The sequence below is a fragment of the Hyperoodon ampullatus genome, assembly GCF_949752795.1.
Source record: "Hyperoodon ampullatus genome assembly, chromosome: 11".
In the NCBI taxonomy this organism is placed as follows: Eukaryota; Metazoa; Chordata; class Mammalia; order Artiodactyla; family Ziphiidae; genus Hyperoodon; species Hyperoodon ampullatus.
Window position 1 is genome coordinate 60661748 of NC_136924.1, and position 22173 is coordinate 60683920.

General features: G+C 43.0%; 1 protein-coding gene across 1 annotated transcript; it reads left to right on the plus strand.

Annotated features, from left to right (window-relative positions):
* Nucleotides 1–467: 467 nt before the first annotated feature.
* LOC307060864 (17-beta-hydroxysteroid dehydrogenase type 6) lies at nt 468–10840 on the plus strand (the record flags this gene model as incomplete). Its single annotated transcript, XM_079715691.1, has 4 exons — nt 468–780; nt 3357–3615; nt 7993–8156; nt 10623–10840. The coding sequence occupies 4 exons, from the start codon at nt 468–470 to the stop codon at nt 10838–10840; spliced, it is 954 nt and encodes a 317-aa protein (XP_079571817.1).
* Nucleotides 10841–22173: the final 11333 nt, after the last annotated feature.

Here is a 22173-nt window from a genome sequence, read left to right on the forward strand (position 1 = left end):
ACCAAATATTAGTTAATACAGAGTCCCAGTATTTAGTGCAATGCCTGGCACATAGTCAATACTCAGTAAATACTAGTTAAAGAAAAAAGGAAGGAATAAAATGAAAGCTCTTCTTTTTCTTTTCTTTTTTAAAAAAAGTATTTATTTTTGGCTGCGTTGGGTCTTCATTTCTGCGCGCGGGCTTTCTCTAGTTGTGGCAAGAGAGGGCTACTCTTGACTGCAGTGCACAGGCTTCTCATTGCAGCGGCTTCTCTTGTTGCGGAGCACGGCCTCTAGGCGTGCGGGCTTCAGTAGTTGTGGCACGCAGGCTCAGTAGTTGTGGCGCACGGGCTTAGTTGCTCCGCAGCATGTGGGATCTTCCTGGACCAGGGCTTGAACCCGTGCCCCTGCATTGGCAGGCGGATTCTTAGCCACTGCGCCACCAGGGAAGTCCCTCTTCTTTTTCTTTCGAAGGAGGTCCCCTCACCATGTGGCTGTACCTGGCGGTCCTTGTGGGCCTGTACTACCTCCTGCGCTGGTACCGGGAGAGGCAGGTGGTGAGCCACCTCCAGGACAAGTTCATCTTCATCACGGGCTGTGACTCGGGCTTTGGGAACCTGCTGGCCAGGCAGCTGGACCTGCGAGGCTTGAGGGTTCTGGCTGCGTGTTTGACGGAGCAGGGGGCCGAGCAGCTGAGGAACCAGACATCAGACAGGTTGGAGACGGTGATCCTGGACGTCACCAAGACTGAGAGCATTGCTGCGGCCACTGAGTGGGTGAAGGAGCGTGTTGGGGACAGAGGTATGGAGAAGTATTTTCTTCTTTCATTTACTTAGGAATGAAGATGTTAAAGTTTTATGTGTATATATATTATATATATATATATATAATCTCAAAAGCAGGGCTTGAAAAGCTGGCTTTGTCATTTGAAGGACAGTTGTGATCTTCTGCAGTGTTTCATTTCCTTAACAATGTTACATTGAAAAATGAACCCAGTAGATTTGAGGCTGTTATCTCACCTTGCAAGTGGAGTATTATAACCGCAGTTCTTTATGTCTGAAGAATTTTCAAGGTGTTCTTAAGAATCTGATTCTTCTTCCCTTGGCTACTATCTAAAATATAGACATCCCTGGAAGTCAGCCTTTGGTCTTCTTTTTTTTTTTTTTTTTTTTTTTTTTGCGGTATGCGAGCCTCTCACTCTTGTGGCCTCTCCTGTTGTGGCGCACAGGCTCTGGACACGCAGGCTCAGTGGCCATGGCTCACAGGCCCAGCCGCTCCGCGGCATGTGGGATCTTCCCGGACCGGGGCACGAACCCGTGTCCCCTGCATCAGCAGGCGGACTCTCAACCACTGCGCCACCAGGGAAGCCCTATTTTACTTTTTGTAATTAATAGACTGTATTTCTTAGAGCAGTTATAGGTTTATAGAAAAGTTGAAAAGTACAGAGTTCCCATATACAACCCCCCTCTTACAGTTTCTCCTGTTATTAATATCTTGCGTTGGTGTAGTGCATTTATTACATTGATAAACCAATATTGATACATTATCATTAACTAAAGTCCTTAGTTTACATTAGGATCCACTTTGTGTTGTACGGTTCTATGGGTTTTGCCAAGTGTAAAATATCCTGTGTCTACCGTTATAGTACAATATAATGTAGAATAATTTCAGTGCCCTAAAAATCCTCTGTGTTCCACCTATTCATCTCCTCTGCTCTCCCCACCTCCCCCCAAACCCTGCAACTACACAGCTTTTTACTGTTTCCATAGTTTTGCCTTTTTCCAAATGTCATGTAGTTGGAATCATATTGTATGAAGTCTTTTAGACTGGCTTCTTTCATTTAACAATATGCATTTAATGTCCCTCCATGTTTTTCTGTGGCTTGATAGCTCATTTCATTTTATCACTGAATAATATTCCATTGTATGTACCACAGTTTATCCATTCACTTACTGAAGGACATCATTGTTGGTTTTAATTTTTGGCAATTATGGATAAATCCTCTTTTCTAAGTTTCATTTTCTCTGGATATTATGCAAATCCTCTTTGATCCCCTTCTTTTTCCTCCACTTGTTTTATGATTCAATAGATCCTGATAATTGGACCTCTTAAATATATATTCATCCTAGGAGTTGCAAACTAGTAATAAAATTGTTTTGTTTGGATTGAAGAATGTTTATTTTTTTAAAATTTACTTTAAATTAGAAAATTGACTTTAAAGTATTATTCCTACCTGAGGATGTTCTTGACTCTAGAGTCAGGAGTTATGGGTAGTTATAGCCTCTGTGCTGTGCACAGTGGTTTATTTCTACTGTACTGTTATTATTATTTTTATTGTTTTCCCATCTGTTAGAGAGTGTGCTCCTTGAGGACATGGACCTCTCTTACCCATTATTGTATTTCCAGTTTCCGACATACTGTCTGGTACATGTTAAGGGCTCAACAAATGTTGAATGGACCCTAGTTACCCATAGTTTAACCTATTACCTTTTTGTCCTTGATTTCTAAATTATTTCTTCCCTGAATTCCCAACTACTTGCTGGCTTTCTCATCTGGAAATTCTGCTGGAACCTCAAACTCACCAAATCTAAAGGAGGAAGGACTCTTATTATCTCATCTCCACCACATCTTCTTTTCTTTTTGGTCCTTGGGGCCGATTCTTCCCTCCTCCCCCCAACACCAGAGCTCAAGATAGGCAGTTTTACTTTCAGTCCTTTGGAAGTCCTTTCTATCTCTATCCCTAAAGTGATAGTGTAGCCATTTAGGATTCCAGTTTAATGCAGAAAGTGTCTTTTATTAGACTGCCTACCTTAGGTGGGCTCTGGACTTCATGTCTCCTTATTGTATATGTTTTTTATTTTATTATTATTTTTTTAAATTTTTAAAATTTTTTTGTCGTACGCGGGCCTCTCACTGTTGGGTCCTCTCCCGTTGTGGAGCACAGGCTCCGGACGCGCAGGCTCAGCGGCCATGGCTCGTGGGCCCAGCTGCTCCACGGCATGTGGGATCCTCGCGGACCGGGGAACGAACCCATGTCCCCTGCATCGGCAGGCAGACTCTCAACCACTGCACCACCAGGGAAGCCCTGTATATGTTTTTTGATGCTATAAATACTAAAGTTCAAATTCACACTGGTTGGCAAATTCCCTCGAATCAAAAGCTAGCATCAGGGTTCTGTTTATCCTCTGGATTTGTGCCTTCTCTTAGTTTTTGGCCTGAATTTCCTTTACCTTCTTAGTGATAGATGTGTTTAAGAAGATTGAAAAAATATGTTTTGTCTAGCATTTTTAGTTGTCTTCAGCAGGAAGATTGATCAAGGTAGAAGTCTGTCGTTTTTGTGTGAAACTGAACTCCTGCTTTGATTTTTATTGTTTCAGGGCTCTGGGGTCTGGTCAACAACGCAGGCACTTTTCACCCACATGGCTACACTGAGTGGCTGAAGATTGAGGCCTGTATGAATACCCTCAAAGTGAACCTCATTGGTTTGATAGAGGTGACCTTGAGCATGCTTCCCTTGGTAAGGAGAGCACAGGGGAGGATTGTCAATGTCTCCAGCATTCTGGGAAGAATTGCTTTCTTTGGAGGAGTCTACAGTTCCACCAAGTATGGAGTGGAAGCCTTTTCAGATATTCTGAGGTAACTCTCAGGTTAAAACAAAAGCAACTACTGAGCACTTAAATATGTCTTAGACACCATGCTAGTCAATTTCACCTACATTATCTTTTTTTTTTAATTTTTAAAATTAAAAAAAATTTTTATTTTTGGCTGCGTTGGGTCTTTGTTGCTGCGCACAGGCTTTCTCTAGTTGCGGCGAGTGGGGGCTACTCTTCATTGCGGCGCGCGGGCTTCTCATTACTAGGGCTTCTCTTGCTGCGGAGCACAGGCTCTAGGCACACAGGCTTCAGTAGTTGTGGCACGTGGGCTCAGTAGTTGTGGCACACGGGCTCAGTAGTTGTGGCTTGCGGGCTCTAGAGCGCAGGCTCAATAGTTGTGGCGCACGGGCTTAGTTGCTCTGTGGCATGTGGTATTTTCCCGGACCAGGGCTTGAACCCGTGTCCCCTGCATTGGCAGGCGGATTCTTAACCACTGTGCCACCATGGAAGCCCTCATCTGCATTATCTTATTTCATCACTTCCAAAATCTGATGTGTAGGTATTATTACTAGTCTGTTTTATACAGGAAACTGAGGCTCAGATTTTGGTATCTTTCTCAAAGTTCAGCTGCAACGACCATGATTTGGCAGACCTGTGTTTTGACCCTAAGTCTCTGTCTACTGTCACCACATCACATTTTTTTTTTGTTGTTTTTTTTTGTTTTTTTTTGTTTTTTTTTTGTTTTTTTTTTGCGGTACGCGGGCCTTTCACTGTTGTGGCCTCTCCCGTTGCGGAGCACAGGCTCCGGACGCGCAGGCTCAGCGGCCATGGCTCACGGGCCCAGCCGCTCCGTGGCATGTGGGATCTTCCCGGACTGGGGCACGAACCCGTGTCCCCTGCATCGGCAGGCGGACTCTCAACCACTGCGCCACCAGGGAAGCCCACCACATCACATTTTAACTCTCAAGACTTATCCTTAAGAAAATTTCATTTCTGGAGAGAGGATGACTGTCTTCTTTCCTCCTTAAAGTAAACCTGTCCTCGTTTCTTCACAGTGACTCTTTCTGGTGCTCATCTGCTTCTAACTAACTTTTTCCATCCCTTTACTCTGTATATCTTTTCTTTATCTAATAGCTTCTTTTCTTTCTTATAGCTTCAGTTTGCCACAATCCCTAATCGCCCTGCCTCTACCTCCTGGTTTTTTAAAATACATCATTTCAGCTTCATGCCCCTCTATCAGCTGCTCCTTCTTTTTATAGTCCCCCTTATATTTTAATTTCTGAGACAGAGATTCCTACTGGCTGAGTTCATTTTTTGTGTGCCGGGTGACACCACATCATGTGATATTTTTTGCACTTATTATGTGTCAGGCACTGTTGTGAGTACTTTTCATCTAATAAATCATTTAATTTTCATGGCAACCCAATGAGGAAGGAATTATTTTTATTTATTTATTTTTTTTTTTTGCGGTATGCGGGCCTCTCACTGTTGTGGCCTCTCCTGTTGCGGAGCCCAGGCTCCAGACGCGCAGGCCCAGCGGCCATGGCTCACGGGCCCAGCCGCTCCACGGCATGTGGGATCTTCCCAGACCGGGGCACCAATCCGCGTCCCCTGCATCGGCAAGCGGACTCTCAACCACTGCGCCACCAGGGAAGCCCAGGAAGGAATTATTTTATCTTTATTGTATTGACTATATCTATGGAAACTGAGGCACAGAGGTTCAGTAGTTTGCCAAGGCCATATAGGTAATAACAGACAGAGTCACTATCTAGTCCTGAGAGGGGCTCCCCTCCCATCAAGTACCATTCCTGGTCCAGTCAGCTATAGACATGAGGGTGCAGTCACATGGTACAAAATAGTGCTGCACAGACTCTCCTTTAGCAGGGGCTGACTCTAGGGCAGTTTCACTTGGAAATGAGCTATAAATATTATAGGCACCATGTATTAGCTTCCTATGGCTGCTGTAATAAATTACCACAAGTAATTTATGGTGTATGGTGTCCTACAACAACACATATTTATTCCCTCACAGTTCTGGAGTCTAGAAGTCTGAAATCAGTATCACTGGGCTAAAATCAGTTGTTGACAGGGCCATGTTCCTTCCAGAGGCTCTAGGAGAGAACTCATGACTTGCCTCTTCCAGCTTCTGGTGGCCGCCAGCATTCCTTGGCTTGTGGCCACATCACTCCAATCTCTGCTTTCATGATCACGCTGCCTTCTCTTCCTCTGTTGGTCTTCAAATCTACCTCTGCCTCTCTTATAAGGATAGTTGTGATTGCATTTAGGATGCACCCAGATAATCTGGCACAGTTTTCCTATCTCAAGATCCTTAACTCAATCAAACTTGCAAAATCTTTGCCACATAAGGTAACATTTACAGGTTCCGGGGATTAGGACCTGATATCTTTGGGGGCCATTATTTAGCCTACCACATGCCATGACTGGTATATATCTAATACATTGTGCATATATTATCTGCTTAGGAAGGGAATAGGGAAATAACAGTGGACACTACATGAATTGTTACTATGTGGCAGGCACCTTGACTGGCTTTCTGCCTACCCAACATCCTGTCTATTTCCACAGGGCTGCTGCCTGCTGATTTACTACCACTCATGACTCTTGGACTCCTTGACTCATTCCCAGACCAAGAACAAAGATATGCCCTTCCAACCTTTAAATCACTAATTCCTTTAGAAAATTCCAGTTTGCCTTAATTGTGCTAAGGATTAAACAGGAAAAGGAAGTTTTGTCCCACACTTGAACTGGAGTTTTAGAGGGGCTGGAGATATTGTGGTGTGTTGGGAATCTGTGAGAAAGCTGCAAAGGGAAGTGCAATGTAGAGGGCTGAAGCACCCCTGGCTTGCGTAGCCCCTCCTTCTTCCCCAGCACACACAGGCACCTGGAGAATCATTTTCTGAAGCTCTGACTTGGAAAGTTTTAGGTTTTGGTTTGATAAGGGAGGCTTCTCCTTTAGAGCTGTGGTTCTTAACTTTTAGCATGCCTCAGAGCCACCTGAAGGGCTTGTTCAGACAGATTATTGGTTCTCACCCCCAGAGTTTCTGACTGTAAGTTTGGACTGGGGCTCAATAATCTGCATTTCCAACAAGCTCCCAGATGCTGATGCTGTTGATCTGGGGTGTACACTTTGAGAACCACTCATGGCTTTAGAGGCTCATGATGCTTTATGTTTTACTTTCTTATGGACCATGGTTCCAAACATTTCTCCTTGACATCAGCTTGGGCTTCATCTTCTCGAGTAAGGCTGCTTGAACCTCTAGATCAGGGAGCACCCCTCATCACTGTCCCTGGAGTACTGAGAGAATACCTCTCACATGGTGCACCATGTCATCTTACTTTACTTGGTGAAGGCAGCACTTAGCACAGTGCCTGGTACATACACAGCTCCTGATAAGTATTTTTGGAACTGTTTTTTGAACTAACCCAAATATTCTGGAATGACCAATGGCCTGTAATTTTAATGCCCACATCATATTCCACTAATGGTCTCTTGCAATCTTTGAACACACTGTAATTTTGCACAGCCCCCTGCTCTGTGTGTGCAGTTTCTGCTGCCTGGTATTCCATTCCACCTCTTTCCTCACTGGGAAATTTCCTCTTTATCCTTCGAGGCTCAACTGAAACATTTTCTCCTCACTGAAGCCTTCTCTGACTCCCTCAGAAAATCTACATCCTCCTCTCTACTTATGTAGCTCCTTGAATACCTCTCCTTTAAATTCTTTTGAATTGTATTGCAATTATTTGCTTACTTGTCAGACTCACCCACTGTGAGCTTTTTGGGGTGGTGAACAGAGTCTTAATTTACTGAGATTGTGCATGTAAAACACTTAGCACAGTAGATGCCATAAAAATGCTAATTTTCTTTATTATTCCTTGTATTTTTCATATTTCCAGTGTATAGCACATGGTAGAAACTTAATAACTCTGTTAAATGAGTGGGTGTGGGATTGAATGGTTATGGTAGTTTGAGGGGTTTTTTTTTGTTTGTGTTTTTTGCGGTACACGGGCCTCTCACCATTGTGGCCTCTCCCGCTGTGGAGCACAGGCTCCGGACGCGCAGGCTCAGCTGCCATGGCCCACGGGCCCAGCCGCTCCGCGGCATGCGGGATCCTCCCGGACCGGGGCATGAACCCGCGTCCCCTGCATCGGCAGGCAGACTCCCAACCACTGTGCCACCAGGGAAGCCCGGTTATGGTAGTTTGTATAATCATGTCCCAATTGTTGCATCTAGGGATGTTTAAAATTTTAATTTTTTCCTTTCCATTTCTTTATTCTTTAAAATATTCAGTAAAGGTGTTTTTACAACTATTTTTTGTTTTGTTTTGTTTTTTCCCTGAGAACATTGAAATTGTGGTATCTTTCAATCAGAGGAGTTAACTTGAGGATTTTTTTTTCCTAGGCGTGAGCTTCAACATTTTGGGGTGAAAATCAGCATAGTTGAGCCTGGCTACTTCAGAACAGGAATGACAGATATGCAGAAGTCCTCAGAGGCAATGAAACAAGTCTGGAAAGAAGTCCCTGTGCATATTAAGGAGTCCTATGGACAGAAGTTTTTTGATACCTGTGAGCTTTTCTTTTGATGGTATAATGGATAACCTTGCATGAGAAGGACAAAGAGGGTTGGTGGAGAGTGATTGGTAGATCTTCTGAGAAAAAAGCTCCTTAAACAAAGCCTTCCCAAGACAAGAGGGGTTCAGGAAGGTCCCAGTGCCTTCATGGTTGGCTTGGTGATGGCTGTTGTAGCTGAGGAAGAGGCCATATAGGCAGCCTAGGGCCAGGGCCTGCCCTGCCTTGCCACCTGTGAGCCTGGCCACCTGAGCACCAGGGAGGTATTACATGGTTAGAGGCATGGAGCCTCTGGGTCTTGGGAGGGGGTGCTCCTCCACAGTTTGTCAGGACTGGTGTGGGGGGCCTGCTTAACTAAAGTTCAGCCTTCAATATTATCTACCCTTTGGGTAACAGCCTAGCCACAAACTCCACATTTTATTGTGAGGGGAGGGAGGGTATATATAGGTGGGGAGAGGTAAGTGAGTTAGGACCGGATTTGCAGGGCCCTATTGGCCATTCCCAGAGGCTAGACCTCATGTGCAGGCCCTGGGAGCCTTGTAGGAGTGAGATGGTTTAATTTCATGTAAGAATGCCATTCTGATGATCTGGAGGAGGAGGCAGTTTTGGGGGAACAAGGAAGGCAGTCCTCTAAGTAGAATTAAGTCATGCACACTGTGTGGACCTGCACCTTCCTAGGGGGAAGGGATGCTTTTTCTTCACACAGAGAAGTCAGCAGCTTGCCAAGGGCAAAGGGAGCAGCTCTCTTTTCCCTTTCACAAAAAGGCCCCGTGGTGGGTAGCAGTAACCCTGTCCCTGGCTTTGGGTGATATTGCGGTACAGAGAAAAGAAGAAGGGGGATGTGCAGACAGAAGAGTCCCGACCTACAACCCTGTCTTCTGGGTGCATCAGCCCTAAGAGGGTCACCATCAACAGAGGGGAGAGAAATTGGAACAAGGAAAAGCTGACAGAAAACTTCCTCAGCCTCTCAGAACTCAAGCTAGAGAACTACAGTTCCTAACATGTCAGGGGCACAGCCATTGTTCTAAGCTCTTCTCCACCTAAAGTTTTAAACTATTAGGGAATTCGTTTCCCCTTGCGAGTACATGTAGTTTGGCAATAGAACTCAAAGGAAAATAGAATTTACTAAGAAGTGACCATATGTAAAAGGAGGGATATATGTATTTCATGATTTAAGGAGTTGAAATTGTTCATATACTTGTCCATGGATCAGAATAATCTAGATCAGTGCTGTCCAACAGATATATGAGAGCTACATATGTAATCTTAAGTTTTTTAGTAGCTACTTTTTAAAAAAGGAAAAGAAACAGGTTAAATAAATTTTAATAATACATTTTATTTAAGACCAATATATCCAAAATACTATCATGTCAACATTTATTATCAATATAAAAGCTATTAATAAGATATTTTATATTCTTTTTCCTATTAGTCTTTGAAAATTGGTGTGTATTTTACACTTATAGCACATCTCAACTTGCATGCTAAATTTTCCTAGGAGGTACTTCTTCTGTATTTGGATTAATACAATTTATGGTTACCAGCAGCATTATTCATAAGAGCCCCAGAGTGAAAACAATTCAAATGTCCATCGACTGTTGAACGGGTAAACAAAATGTGGTATAGCCCTACAATGGAATATTACTTGGCAATTAAAAGAAATGAAGTACTGATCCATGCTATGACAGGATGAACCTTGAGAACATTTTGCCCCTGAAAGAAGCCAGTCAGAAAAGACCACAATGTATGATTCTATTTACATGAAGTGTCCAGAAAAGGCAAGCCATAGAGACAGAAAGTAGATTGGTGGTTGCCTAGGGCTGGGTGGGTTGGCAGGAAATGGGAGTGATTGCTAATGGGTATGGGGTTTCTTTTTGGGATGATGAAAATGTACTAAACTTAGATTGTGATGATGGTTGCACAACTCTGGATATACTAAAAGTCGTTGATTTGTATACTTTAAATGGATGGTTTTTATGAATGTGAATTATCTCAATAAAGATGTTAAAAAATTTCCAGTTGAAAAAGTAGATTCACATACCTATATTGTTCCAAACATATTTAAAAGTTTTCCAATAACAGAATTGAGTTTTAAAATTAAAATTAATTAAATTTAAAAATTCGGTTTTCAGGGAATTCTCTGGCAGTCCAGTGGTTAGGACTTGGCGCTTTCACTGCTGGGGCCCGGCTTCAGTTGCTGGTTGGGGAACTAAGACACTGCAAGCTGTGCTGCGCGGCAACACCTCCCACCTGCCCAAAAATTCAGTTTTCAGTCATGGTAGCTGTATTTTAAGTGCTCATTAGCTACATGTGGCTAGTGGCTGTTATATTGGGAAGCACAGGTCTGATTGGCCTAATCCTTGTGGCAATTAAATGTAGTTAGACTTCTGTGACTGCAAGCAACAGGATCTTAAAAATATAAGCAATAAGATTGCTGACCACCATTTTTCTTTTTGTATACAGATCACGATCTCCTGAAACAAGGGTTGTTGAGTTGTAGCACAAACCTGAACCTGGTTACTGACTGTATGGAACATGCCGTGACATCTGTGCATCCCCGCACTCGATACTCAGCTGGCTGGGATGCTCAATTTTTCTTCATCCCTCTATCTTATTTACCTACATCACTGGCAGACTACATATTGACTAGATCTTGGCCCAAACCAGCCCAGGCAGTCTAAAGAAAACTGGTTGATGGATCTTAAAATGAAGAAGACAAAAATCTGAAATTGATTGTTAGTGTCCCAATAATCTTTATGTATCATCTATACTTTCTGTAACAATAAGCTTTTTTGCCTAAACTCATTTATCTGGCACCATCAGAGAACCAATAGGTTTTTATTCCAGATATCCAAAGCTTACTCCTTTAGGTGATGAATCTTTACTATTTTAACCATTTTTTGATGATAGTATTTCCAAAATGCATCAATCTTCCTTGCCCTATTAAACAGAGTAGACCGGAAACAATTTAGCTTGTTTTGATGTTATTTTTTAATGTAAATGAATAGCTGTTCTGTGCTGTGATAAACTATTGCTCAGGGACTGTTGATAAATGTGGGTCTGTTTATCCTTAACTTGAAATGGGTCTATACTTTGGTACTTTTTTTTTTTTTTTTTGCGGTACGCGGGCCTCTCACTGTTGTGGCCTCTCCCGTTGCGGAGCACAGGCTCCAGACGCACAGGCTCCGGATGCACAGGCTCCGGACGCTCAGGCTCAGCGGCCATGGCTCACGGGCCCAGCTGCTCCGCGGCATGTGGGATCTTCCCAGACCAGGGCACGAACCCGCGTCCCCTGCATCGGCAGGCGGACTCTCAACCACTGTGCCACCAGGGAAGCCCTATACTTTGGTACTTTTAATAAATGTTTAATTTTGTTTTCTCCTCCCTATTTGCCAGCTGTTTTGGGATATATTTCTTCCTTATTTAAAAAGAAATGATTTTTAGTTTTTAAATCAAAATAATATACACATACATAGTTAAAAATTCAGTTAATACTCAAAAGCTTAAAAATGAAAACACAACAAACAGTTCGCCACCTTCATTGCTGTTCCTCAGAGGTGAATGCTTTTGACTTTTAGCTATTTTTTCTGGTATTTACTGCTATATTTCTGAATAATATACTTCATACTGTTTTTCGTGATTTATTAATTTTAGATATTCTCAGTTAACTTCCTGTTAGGGTAAATGAGAATTTAGCTTTTTACACCACTTTCCTGACCATTTCCTTTATCCCCATATTTCTAATATAATTTTTATCACATTTCAGTTAAATTAATAGTGTTTGCATTATTAGCATGTGAATTTTTTTGTTTTTCTTGGAGTTAATTATTACCTTTCTTTTTCTTTTTCTTTTTTTTTTTTTTTTTGAGCCATGCTGAGGCTTGTGGGATCTAAGTTCCCTGACCAGGGATTGAACCCAAGCCACGGCAGTGAAAGCCTGGAATCCTAACCACCAGAGAACTCCCTACCTTGCTTTTTTATTTGCATAATTTTTTATTCACTTTAATTTTTTTTGCCTGTTTTCTCTGATTTCAGAATACTTTCAGTAGTATTCTTTAGATAGTTAAATAGATCATAGAATTATCCATTCCATTTCAACTGATCCAATACAGGATCACACTTTGATTTAATTTTCATGTCCCTGTACTCTAATTTATAATAGTTTCTTAATGTTTTTTAAAAACTTTTAATTTTATATTGGAGTATAGCTGATTAACAATGTTATGATAGTTTCAGGTGCACAGCAAAGTGACTCAGCCATACTTATACATATATCCATTCTCCCCCAAACTCCCCTCCCATCCAGGCTGCCACATAACATTGAGCAGAGTTCCCTGTGCCATACAGTAGGTCCTCGTTGGTTATCCATTTTAAATATAGCAGTGTTTACATATTGATCCCAAACTCCCTAACTATCCCTTCCCCCAACCCTTCCCCCCTGGTTTCCTTTGCTGTGTAAAAGCTTGTAAATTTGATTAGGTCCCATTTGTTTATTTTTGCTTTTATTTCTATTGCCTGGGAGACTTACCTAAGAAAACGTTGCTATGATTTATGTCAGAGAATGTTTTGCCTATGTTCTCTTCTAGGAGTTTTATGGTATCATTTATAGTCTTTTTTTTTAATTACTTTAAAATTTATTTTTATTTTTGGCTGCATTGGGTCTTCTTTGTTGCACAGGGGCTTTCTCTAGTTGCAGCGAGCGGGGGCTACTCTTTGTCACAGTGTGCAGTGTTGTCATTGCAGTGGCTCCTCGGTGCCATTGCAGAGCATGAGCTCTAGGCGTGTGGGCTTCAGTAGTTGCAGCATGTGGGCTCAGTTGTTGCGGCTCGTGGGCTCTAGAGCGCAGGCTCAGTAGTTGTGGCTCACGGGCCTAGTTGCTCTGCAACATGTGGGATCTTCCCGGACCAGGGCTCAAACCTGTGTCCCCTGCGTTGGCAGGCGGATTTTTAACAACTGCGCCACCAGGGAAGTCCCTATAGTCCTATATTTAAGTCTTGAAGCTATTTTGAGTTTGTTTTTGCGTATGGTGTGAGGCAGTGTTCGAACTTCATTGATTTACATGCAGCTGTCCAACTTTCCCATCACTACTTGCTGAAGAGACTGTCTTTTCTCCATTGTATATTCTTGCTACCTTGTCGGAGATTAATTGACCATAGGTGTGTGGGTTTATTTCTGGGATCTCTATTTTGTTCCATTGTGCCAATACCATGCTATTTTGATTACTGTAGCTTTGTAGTATTGTCTGAAGTCTGGGAGGGTTATGCCTCCAGCTTTGTTCTTTTTTTAAAAAAATAAATTTATTTATTTTATTTTTGGCTGCGTTAGGTCTTCATTGCTGCATGCGGGCTTTCTCTAGTTGTGGCGAACGGGGGCTACTCTTTGTTGTGGTGCACGGGCTTTTCATAGCGGTGGCTTCTCTTGCTGCGGAGCACAGGCTCTAGGTGCGTGGGCTTCAGTAGTTGTGGCTCGCAGGCTCTAGAGTGCAGGCTTAGTAGTTGTGGTGCACAGGATTAGTTGCTCCGTGGCATGTGGGATCTTCCTGGACCAGGGCTTGAACCCATGTCCCCTGCGTCAGCACGTGGGTTCTTAACTACTGCACCACCAGGGAAGCCCCACTCAGGCACTTCTTTTTTTTGTTTGTTTGTGGTACATGGGCCTCTCACTGTTGTGGCCTCTCCCGTTGCGGAGCACAGGCTCCGGATGCACAGGCTCAGCAGCCATGGCTCATGGGCCCAGCCGCTCTGCGGCATGTGGGATCCTCCCAGACTGGGGCATGAACCCGCATCCCCTGCATCGGCAGGCGGACTCTCAACCACTGCGCCACCAGGGAAGCCCAGGCACTTCTTTTTATCTAAAGTCCATACGTTATCAAGAAAATAGACATTGGAGATCATCTGAAGCATAGTGTCACCATCAAAGTTTTGGTGACAAACTTCCAATAGGCCTGACCCAAATATCTTGGAAAAGCTGTCTCATCAGATGTCATCTGCTTCAATTCCAGGAAATCTTTACTTTTAGGTCACCGGATGATGTACAGGTCCAGTCAGTGTTTGGTGCTTTCTTTCTTTCTTTTTTTAAAATAAATTTTTATTGGAGTATAGTTGCTTTACAATGTTATGTTAGTTTCTGCTATATAGCAAAGTGAATCAGCTGTACGTATACATACATCCCCTCTTTTTTGGATTTCCTTCCCATTTAGGTCACCACAGAGCACTGAGTAGAGTTCCCTGTGCTATACAGTAGGTTCTCATTAGTCGGTGCTTTCTTTAAGTGTGTCACATGAATCCAAGAGTCTTTTCCTTGGGGTTCAGTGGCAGAAGGGTTGGTTAGCAGTACCTGATAGGGGCCTCTCCAACAAGGTTGAAGAGAGTTCTTCTGGAGATGTCTTTTGTTATAGATGAAATCTCCATTTTGCAACTTGTGATGCTTAAGGTCTTCATCTCCTGAGAGTCCACTGTGAAAAGACTCCTCTAACAAAACATGGCTATTTTTAATAGAAACAATTAGGCATTTGCAATACTGGAGTTTCTCTCCTTTTATCAGTTGTGGGTCAAAAGAAGCAGGAGCCGGGCCTCCCTGGTGGTGCAGTGATTGAGAGTCCGCCTGCTGATGCAGGGGACACAGGTTCGTGCCCCAGTCCGGGAAGATCCCACGTGCCGCAGAGCAGCTGGGCCCGGGAGCCATGGCCGCTGAGCCTGCGCGTCCGGAGCCTGTGCTCCACAACGGGAGAGGCCACAACAGTGAGAGGCCCGCGTACCGGAAAAAAAAAAAAAAAAAAAGAGAAGCAGGAGCCAAGTGTGTTGGGCATCCTGTACTATCTCAAAGGGTGAGACTTTATGAGTTCCAAAAGTGGTGGATCTGAAATAAGAAGGACCAGTGTCAATGCTTTTGGCTAAGGTATTTGGAGGGCCTCTACAAATTTTGCCAAATAAGTCTTAATAATGTTGTTGGTGCATTCAACTAAACCAGAGGATTGAGGGTGGTAAACACAGTAAAAATGTTGTAAAACTGGCCAAAGAGTGCAAACTTGTCGAAGTATCTGCCCAGTAAAATAGGTTCCTCAATCAAGTTTGAGAGGAGTTCCCCAGGTAGGGGTAATCTTTTCCAAATGGAATCTTTTCCAAATGGAATTTAGCCACAGAAGAGGCAGTAGCCTGCTTGCAAGGGAAGGCTTCAGTGCAGTGTGAAAACATACAGATCATGACTAAAACATATTTATATCCATTAGACACAGGAAGTTGTAGGAAATCCATTTGCCTACAAATGTAGGAAAATCCATCAAAAGAAGTTACAGTAGCATACCTAGCACAATATTTGCCATTGTCACCTTTTAAATAAGAACCAGCAGTGAACCGCAAGAAGTCAGTGTTACCTAAAGGAACTTCCTTTAGATCATCACAAAGAGTGAGAAGATGATCTGTCAGCATTAAGAAATTGTGAGAGGGACTTCCCTGGTGGCCCAGTGGTTAAGAATCCACCTACCAATGCAGGGGACAAGGGTTCAAGCCCTGGTCCAGAAAGATCCCACATGCCGCGGAGCAACTAAGCCCGTGCACCACAACTACTGATCCTGCACTCTACAGCCCACGTGCCGCAACTGCTGAAGCCCGCGCGCCTAGAGCCCACACTCTGCAACAAGAGAAGCCACCGCAATGAGAAGCCCGCACACCGCAACGAAGAGTAGCCCCTGCTCGCTGCAGCTAGAGAACGCCCAGCAACGAAGACCCAAGGCAGCCAAAAATAAAATATAAATAAATAGATAAATTTAAAAAAAAAAGAAATTGTGAGGGACTTTGTTGGCAATGGAGGGAAGAAGAGTAGCAGGGTTAATGGGTGAAGGGGGATGAAAACATACAAACTTCCAATTCTAAAATACGTAAGTCATGGGGATATAATACACAGCATGGCAACTATATTAATACTGTATTGCCTATTGAAAATTGCTAAGAGTAAATCTTTAAAGTTCTCATGACGAGAGAAAAATTCTGTAACTGTGTGGTGATGGATGTTAACTAGACTTATTGTGGTGATCATTTCACAATATATACAAATATGGAATCATTATGTATGTTGTACAACTGAAACTATTATAATGTTGTATGTCAATTATACCTCAATTAAAAAAAAAAAAGAATAACAAGTATAAATTGAGTTCTGCTGATATGTGGACATGGGGATGTTTTTAATTCTTCCCTGAGAGTCATTAAATTTATATAACTTTTATTGAAACAACAATAAAATGAGTAGCAGGGTTAAGATTACTACAACATAAAAGAGTAATGTGAGGGGCGGTTAACAAAAAGACTTCATAAGAGTTGTGGTGGCTGACTTAGAAATGTTGTGTGTGATGAGAATTCAGGAGAGCTTCTACTGTATTAGGTACAAAAATGGTTAAAGGGGATCCCATAATGATTTTTCTGATAGTCTTAACCAAAAGGGCAGTGACTGAGTGGCTCTAGGGCAAGGGGGTAGGGGGGAATCTCTGTGCCACAGGGTTCAGCTTCTGGCTATAATACACTAGTGGGTCAATGGTGGTCCAATGTTTTTGGGTGAGTACCTCAAGGGCATTTCCCTCCTTTTCAAATACAAAAAGGAAAAAAAGAATCTGATCATTGGTAGGACTAAGGGCACTGGGTTCATCAAACTCCTTTAAGGACTTGAAAACTATGTTGTCCATAAAATTGGGTCAGAGTTGTTATTGTTTAGTAAAACATACAGAGGTTTGACCATAAAAGAGAAATTCGGAATCCAATTTTGGCACTAACCAACTAGCTAGAGAAAACCTCACTTAGTTTTGGGTTTGGGGAAATTTAGGACACCACAAAGTCTATCTGGATCTAGGTGTAGCCCTTGTTCTGATATCAGATGACCTATTGCAGGGGTTCCCAAGCCCTGGGCCATGGACTGGTACCTGTCCGTGGCCTGTTAGGAACCGGGCTGCACAGCAGGAGGTGAGTGGTGGGCAAGCGAGCGAAGCTTCCTGTGCTGCTCCCCATCACCCCCCCGTCGCTCGTATCACTGCCTGAACCATCCCCTCCCCACCCCCCCCCACCCCGTCCGTGGAAAAATTGCCTTCCATGAAACCAGTCCCTGGTGCCAAAAAGGTTGCGGACTGTTGCCCTATCAAACCAGGGTTTGGGCAAACAGAAAAATTTCTTTGATGACCTTATGGTTTTTTAAAGTTAAAAGCTTTAGCAAGTAGATACTTTCGTCCTGTGAGGAAGTTTGAGAAGGTGAGCAAAGAAATCAAATCCTCCACGTATTGCAACAAAGTAGAACCTCCAGGGAATTTTATATCATCCAGATCAGCTTTCAGGATTTGGAAGAAATAAGGACTCACAGTAAAACCCTAAGGCATTACTGTCCAAGTGAATTGTTTTTCTTCCCAAATGAAGGGAAAAGGTATTGGCTAGCTTCATCAACTGGAATACTGAAGAATGCACTGCATAAGTAATTTACAGAAAAGAATTTACTTTCGGTGGGAATGGATGCTAGTAACATAAGAACATTAGGAACAACAGGGTGTCAAGGGATAACAATGTTGTTTATTGCTCGGAGGTCCTGGACAAACCTCCACCAGCGGCCCTTAGATTTTCTTACTGGTAAAATGGGAGTGTTACAGGGGCTAGTAGAAGGGATAATGAGGCCTTGAGCTGTGTAATCTTCTATTATGGGCTTTATGCCTTGAAGGGCTTTCTTTACTTACAGGGTATTGATTAATATTGGGAAGAGATTTTGAGGGACCTATTTGAATTTTCATGGGAGATGCACTATAAATTTTGCCAGCATCATTTGGAGATTTTGTCTATAAGAAGGATGGTAGCTAATTCAATAGGGACAAACAATCAGTTTTTCCAGAATCAGCTCTAGTAACATCAGAGATGGAACATATAAAAGGAACCTCTTAGCCTATTCATTGGAGATCTTCACTATTTGAACTGTTTTAGCTCTCTGAGGCAGGGGCTGCTTTATAGTAGTGGGGCTGAGCACCAAGAGTGTGGCTCCAGTGTCAGTTAGAACTGGAAAAGATTCATCCCCAATCTGGAGAAATGTTTCTGAAAGTTGATTAGGTGGGAGGATTGGGGAGAGTCCCAACTACAGTTCCTTGGAGCCCCATCATTAAGAGTTGGGAGGAAGTTGGAAAGGCTGGTTAGACGGCTGAAGGCACCTAAAGTGCTTAATTTTGGAGCAATCTCTTTCCCAGTGTCCTGGATCTTTGCAATAATAGCAGAAACTAGGAGGGTGTTGGTTTCATTTAGGAGCCTTCATTTTCCAGAATTGTAAATTAAGAATTTTGGTGGTCTTCCTTAGAGATGACTCATCTAGAGAGTATAAGGGAGCTGGTTTGACAGATTAACTAAATCTGGAGTGGAGATAGTTTCTGATTCCATCCTGGTCCTTTTTACTAAAAGGGAAAGCTCCCGGTTCATCCCATTAATAAACATAGAGTTAAAAGCTACCTGGGTATTATCAACATCTGAAGGAAGACCAGAATTTTCTTCAAAAACAATCTGAAGTTGATTACAATAGTTATGAACAGGTTCATCAGATTTTTGTGTACAAGCCTGAATTTGGTTCCAATCAACAGGCTTTGGAAAATCCCTAGGAATTTCTTGATGAAGTCACCTAGTGATTGCCTGAGCCTGACCATATAAAAAACAGGCTGGTCTCCTAGATGTAATTCTAGAGAACTTACAGGACTTTCCCAGTAAGTTTTCATCTAATGGTGGGCCTGGCCTTCACCGACAAGCATATGAACTAGTTGATGTAAGTCAGAGAAACCAAGCTGATATGGTTGAATAACTATATTAAATTCCTCAGCAAATCTGTGAGGATTTTCAGTTACTTTGGGAAAATCTTTGACTATGGTTTACGGTTCAACTTTAGTTCAGGGAACATAAGAAATTAATGGTTTACCCTATGGATCCTCAGAAGGCTTAATTTAATTCATTAATTAATCATTTGGCTGCGTCAGGTCTTAGTTGCAGCATGTGGGATCTTCGTTGTGGTATGCGGGATCTTTCATTACGGCTCGCAGGCTCTTCCTTGTGGCGCACAGGCTTCTCTCTAGTTGTTGTCATGCGGGCTCCAGAGCGCAAGGGCTCAGTAGCTGCGGCATGCAGGCTCTCTAGTTGTGGCACATGAGCTCTAGAGCACACAGGCTCAGTGGTCGAGGCACGCGGGCTTAGTTGCCCCACAGCATGTGGGATCTTAGTTCACCGACCAGGGATCGAACCCACATCCCCTGCATTGGAAGGTGGATTCTTTTTTTTTTTTTTTTTTTTTGCGGTACGCGGGCCTCTCACTGTTGTGGCCTCTCCCGTTGCGGAGCACAGGCTCTGGATGCGCAGGCTCAGCGGCCATGGCTCACGGGCCCAGCCGCTCCGCGGCATATGGGATCCTCCCAGACCGGGGCACGAACCCGTATCCCCTGCATCAGCAGGCGGACTCTCAACCACTGCGCCACCAGGGAGGCCCGGAAGGTGGATTCTTAACCAGTGGACCACCAAGGAAGACCCAGAAGGCTTAATTTTAAAGGGACAGGTTCTGACAAGTTCAGAGGAAAAGGGAGTGGGGAGAGTTTCAGAGAAAAGGGGAAGTTTGGCAAGAGAATTAGTATGGGAGATTTGAGAGTATAGAGGAGGCATAGGCAACATAGAAAGGAAGGAGGAAGATGGTGCCAGAGGCAGAGTCTGAGACAAAGTAGCCAAAGAAGAGCCTTAGCCTTCAGGACTCATTTTATCTTTCTCTAATCATTTGTTTGCCTCCGTAAATCTTAAAATCTTATTTTGCAGAGAGGTAGCTTTAGACACACACACACACACACACACACACACACACACACACACACACACACAAGGGAATACTACTCAGCTGTAAAAAGGAATGAAATTTTTCCATTTGCAACAACATGGATGGACTTGGAGGGTATTATGCTAAGTGAAATAAGACAGAGAAAGACAAATACTGTATGATATCACTTATATGTGGATCTAAAAAATAAAACAAACTAGTAAATATAACAGAAAGGAAACAGACTCACAGATATAGAGAACAAACTAGTGGTTACCAGTGGGGAGAGTGGAGGGGGAGGGGCAGAATAGGGGTAAGTGATGAGGAGGTACAAACTACTGTGTATTGATATAAAATAAATAAACTACAAGAATATATTGTACAAGGACTTCCCTGGTGGTCCAGTGGTAAAGAATCTGTCTTCCAATGCAGGGGACGTGGGTTCAATCCTTGGTCGGGGAACTAAGATCCCACATGCCATGGGGCAACTAAGCCCGCGTACCACAACTACTGAGCCCGCACGCCTCAACTAGAGAGCCCGCGTGCCACAAATTACAGAGCCCATGCACTCTGGAGCCCATGCGCCACAACTAGAGAGAGAAAACCCACGTGCAGCAACAAAAAGCTCCTGCATGCCGCAACGAAGATCCCACATGCCACAATGAAGACCTGATGTAGCCAAAATAAAAATTAAAAAAAAAAACATAATAAAAAAAGAATATATTGTACAACACAGGGAATATAGCCAATATTTTATAATAACTATAAATGGAATATAACCTTTAAAAATTGTGAATCAGTATGCTGTGCTTCTGCAACTTATATAATATTGTATATCAACTATATCTCAATAAAAAAAGAAATTAAAAAAACTTGTCTGCATTGAGAGGGCCAAAGTAAGGTGATCGTCAGGCCTAGACTCAGACTGTGAGGTCTCTAAGGGCCATGGAACACACACATACACACACACACACACACACACACACACACACCAGGAAGGACACCCTTCCTCCTGTAATGTCCCTCCAACACCCTCTACTAGCCTCTATTGACAGTACTTAATTTAAGAAACTTCTTGAGGGACTTCCCTGGTGGTCCAGTGGTTAGGACTCCATGCTTCCACTGCAGGGGGCCCAGGTTTGATCCCTGGTTGGGGAACTAGATCCCGCATGCATGCTGCAACTAAGAGTCCGCATGCCGCAAATAAGAAGTCCACATGCCACAACTAAGAGTCCTCATGCTTTAATGAAGGTCCCATGTGCCACAACTAAGACCCAGAGCAATGCTGGAGAGGGTGTGGAGAAAAGGGAACCCTCTTGCACTGTTGTTGGGAATGTAAATTGATACAGCCACTATGGAGAACAGTATGGAGGTTCCTTAAAAAACTACAAATAGAACTACCATATGACCCAGCAATCCCACTACTGGGCATATACCCTGAGAAAACCATAATTCAAAAAGAGACATGTACCACAATATTCATTGCAGCACTATTTACAATAGCCAGGACATGGAAGCAACCTAAATGTCCATCGACAGGTGAATGGATAAAGAAGATGTGGCACATACATACAATGGAATATTACTCAGCCATAAAAAGAAACGAAACTGAGTTATTTGTAGTGAGGTGGATGGACCTAGAGTCTGTCATACCGAGTGAAGTAGAAAAACAAATACCGCATGCTAACGCATCTATATGAAATCTAGAAAAATGGTACTGATGGACCTAGTGGCATGACAGGAATAAAGACGCAGACATAGAGAATGGACTTGAGGACACAGGGGGTGAGGAAGGGTAAGCTGGGACAAAGTGAGAGAGTGGCATGGACATATATACACTACCAAATGTAAAATAGATAGCTAGTGGGAAGCAGCTGCACAGCACAGGGAGATCAGCTTGGTGCTTTGTGACCACCTAGAGGGGTGGAATAGGGAGGGTGGGAGGGAGGCTCAAGAGGGAGGGGATATGGGGATATATGCATACATATAGCTGATTCACTTTGTTATACAGCAGAAACTAACAACATTATAAAGCAATTATACTCTAATAAAGATGTAAAAAAAAAAAAGACCTGGAGCAGCCTAAATAAATAAATAAATAAACATTAAAAAAAAAATGGAACTGCTTGAACAGTCCAGTCCATTGTCACAGAGCAGGTTCTGAAGAATGAATTTGGAGCTAAGAGACAAATTGATAATTGGCACAGATGGTCAATTGTTC